Below are 3692 nucleotides of genomic sequence, written 5' to 3'. Positions count from 1 at the left end.
AGCACTGACCGATCATTTCTACATCCCTCATTACGGTCCTGTAGCCATTCTACTTCTTTTCTGTCACACCCAGTAGCAGCCTCAGGGGAGGGTAAACCGGTCAACTGCCTGGGGCCCCACACTTTAGGGGGCCCAAGGTTTTTTGGAGGGTGAAGTTTTTTCAAGGAAGTGACTCTATTTGCATTTTAACACTAAACTATTTTTCTAATTCCCCTAAAAGAATATTAAGATACTTTTATTGCAGTTTCATGGATAAGGCAAAGTGAAATTGAAATCGAAAATGTCCAACTTGCTTATAGGTCATCAAAATTAAGCCTCTAAGAGAGACCAAATGACTCTCTTGCCCAGGGCCCCAACAACCCTAAGGCCACCACTGATCACACCTATATTATTATATCATGCTCATTGTCTGAAGCCATTTAAACAACATTGCTAACATCTTCCAAAGGTAGATTATTCTCTCGTCCTCTTCCCAAGGAAGAGTTGTATGTAAACAGAGCATTTTTCTGTTGATAAGTGTTTTTATGTTTTAGTGTATATCTTTCACTTCTTTGACCATGCCTTCTCAAATATGACAATATTGCAACATGTACATACAAAATCCCAAAGTTAAACAATAACAACAGTAAAGCAAAATAACAACAGAAAAATCCTAAAACATCCCATTCTTTTGCACAAGTGGTTGTTTTCTGGGGAGAGGATTGGGAGGAGAGAGAAAAAAAATGTGATCCTCAAGGTTTAAACCTCATCAGCAGATGGCTTCCTCCTCAGCCCGTGCACAAGAGGGTTTTTCTCCGTCTCTTATCGATCAGTCATGCTTTCATATGGTTCAGACCCCAGTCCTATTTTTGGATGCCATGGTCAGCTTTACCTTGAGGAATGACTCCGTGGTTTTCATACTCATCCAGTTGTTTGATTAAGGGATTCTGGCAACCATACAAAGCCCGCATGAGACAGATGGCACTGGCTCGGCGAGGTGGATTAAGGGGTTTGAAGAACAGGACATACTCCTCTTTTGAAAGTGGTGTCCCTGTTCTCGGTGGGTCCTTATTCTGAGAGTTGGCAGAGGAACACCAGTTTAAGAATACTGCAAAAATGAACAAATGAAAAAACAAACGAGAAGGGAGGAAATGAGATGCTGCAGATGATGGACACTGGAGAGAGTTGAAGGGCTGCATGTGGGAGTGTGAAACCTTCTCTGAACTTCTTGAAGCTCTCTGTCACAACAAGTCCCTATCCTTGTTCCTATTCTGAATCCAGTCAGTACCAGTTCCTCCATCTTGGCTCCTCATTCAATCTCCAGATCTTCCATTTCTCCCTCCCTTGCTCCTTATCCCAATTGATCTGCCAAGCTAGTCCCAGTTTTCTCCCAGACCTGAACTCCTGGTCAGATTCCTTTCTCTTCCCTTGCTTCCCTTCCCTCCCACTCCCTCATACCAATTGCCATGTGTGCCCATTCCAGTCTTCCCTTTATCCTTGCTCCTCATCTTATCTCTCTGTTACTGCCACCAGGCAACTGCTTCTCAGGCCCTGCTCCCAGTCTCCCACTCCCAGCTTGCAGTCTTCTTGCCAAACCAATTCCACTTCCCTCTCCCAGCTCTAAACCTAGTTTCCATCTCCTTGTCCCCATTCCCATTCTCCCCAGACTCCTTACTTTAACCTGTTGCTTTTCTTTCCTGACCCCTCTGCATTTAAATTAGATTGTTTCTTTCTCCATGTATCAAGGGATTATTAACAGAAGAGAAGAGAGAGTCTGCCTGGGTTTTAATGATTGGGAGTAGCCATTACAGTCAGTATCCAGTTTTCCCCATAAGGCCCAGGCTGGAGGGACTGTGCTCAGTCACTCTGTAAAGATGGCACATGCATTGTCTGGTTAGCATGTAGGGACTGGAAGAAATGTGAACATGCTCAAGGATAGAATCCTTGGAGATTTGGCTGCTAATATTGAAGCCTCTGCTAAGCATGAGTGAACAGTATTTATCTCCTCTGAAAAGATGCATAGCTTGTAGGGTGACCACCTTTTCAAAATGCAAAAGGGGGATGCATACATTTAAAAAAATCAGGGGAGGGGGTATTGTACCACTGGCACCACCTTAAGGAACAACGAGAAGTGAGCATGGGGCAGGGGGTGATGTAGGGCACCGGCAGGGGGCGGGTGGCTAGCAAGGAGAGCCAGCCAGCCTGCTCCCCCAGCCCTGCACATGAACACACGATAGGAGCGGGGGTGCTGCTTTCCCCAGGGGGGGACGTTGTAAGGGTGGGTTCATCCTTCTGGAGCATGCTGGGGTCTGATGGACCTTGTGACATCTCTGAATGACATGTGCAGCCAGGGGGACAGAACCCTAAAAGCTGGGAGGTGACACATAGGACCTGTGTCAAGAAGAATCCAGAACAAATGCTGTCCTGGAGTCACTGAGCCCAGGACAAGGACTTAATGTTTACATTTTGGGACTGTCCCACTCAGGGTTGGGTGGTCACCCTAATAGCTTGGCCTAATTTGGATGGATTTTGTAGGTAAAAAATAATGCCCTCATAAAAAGCCCTATGAAATTTCAAGTACTTGTTCCAAAGCATGGGACACTGGAAATGTTTGGCATGGGCTATATATTTTTATCCAGGCTCATTCTTGGAAATGGATGAAGAGTTTTGGTTGAAATTTTTAAAAAGTCCACCTCAGGCAAGTATCTGGCCTATAAAATGTTATCCAAGTTATTTAAGTTTGTCAAAATTAGAAGCAATCAGAAACAGAATTTTCTGGCAACCTTGACAATAGATGGCACTCTTAGCCTCTCTCTAATCCAGAGTAAGCTCTAACCCAGCAACCTGCAGTTTTTCCACTACTGATTAGTCTCTTTCGGCTGTCTGACTTTAGCCTTTTTAGTAGCAAACTGAAAAAAGCCAAGATACAAAAGTTGCTGTAGTTAGGGTTACATGTCAACAAGTGGGCAGGTTAAGCCATTGGGAGGAAAGGTATCTAATGAGTTGGTGCTCTGTATATCCAGTTTGAAACAGAGAGAGTTCAAATAATTGGTAAGTAATCCAGTTTTCTCCTTCTCATTTAAGTGCCTCAGGCTTTTGGCTTGCAATGAGTAAGGATGGAGGGAAGGGGGCATTTTCCTGTCCCATATCATACGTTATTTTTGGGAAAGAGGGTGAGGCAGCAAAATCTGTACTCACCGGAAACAACGAGGAAGACCTGCATTGCTAACATCTCATCTTCCTGATGTTGTTTGCATTTATGCAACACACGAGAAATTCTGTAGTTCTCTGCCTAGCTGCAATTTGTCCTTTCTCTTGCCCCTGCTTTTGCCTGAAGTCTGTCAGGAAGAGAGGGCAGGGACACTCTGAGCAGGGCCACTTCTGCACCTGGGTTCATAATAGGTATCTGGTGACATCACAAACTGTGTGTGACATCAGAGACTCTATTTCTGCTGCTGTAGTCCTGGCACAGTATCTTCTAATTTGTTACTGTAGAGGTTGCATGAGTCAAGGCTTTTCAGGAATGTTGTGCTGCTTATACTATGTTTATGTGTATGTGTATTTTGCAGGATTTCTTATAAACATGGAGCTTGCACACACTGGTTAGTTGTTATACAGTTTGTTGTGAGAGCTGAGAATATTCTGATTTGTCATCATAAGGACTTCACGGGTTGTTCAAGTTGGGCACACTGGTCTGCTATTTTACTGTTGTT

The 3692-nt window shown here is 44.2% G+C and overlaps 1 protein-coding gene across 1 annotated transcript in view; it reads right to left on the bottom strand.

The window, feature by feature from the left end:
* LOC102376552 (acrosin-binding protein-like) overlaps window positions 1-3692 on the bottom strand; it is a 5254-nt gene extending 1562 nt beyond the window's left edge. The window contains exons 1-2 of the mRNA XM_014521852.2: window positions 3178-3692; window positions 872-1087 (exon numbers count right to left, since the gene is read on the bottom strand). Coding sequence (XP_014377338.1) covers window positions 872-1087; window positions 3178-3211 — 250 coding nt within the window. The 5' untranslated portion in view covers window positions 3212-3692. The remainder of the gene's footprint in view (window positions 1-871; window positions 1088-3177) is intronic.

This window comes from Alligator sinensis, unplaced genomic scaffold (assembly GCF_000455745.1).
Source record: "Alligator sinensis unplaced genomic scaffold, ASM45574v1 scaffold659_1, whole genome shotgun sequence".
Classification (NCBI taxonomy): Eukaryota; Metazoa; Chordata; order Crocodylia; family Alligatoridae; genus Alligator; species Alligator sinensis.
The sequence above is the reverse complement of the archived record's forward strand: the minus strand, read 5'-3'. Positions and strand labels throughout refer to the sequence as shown.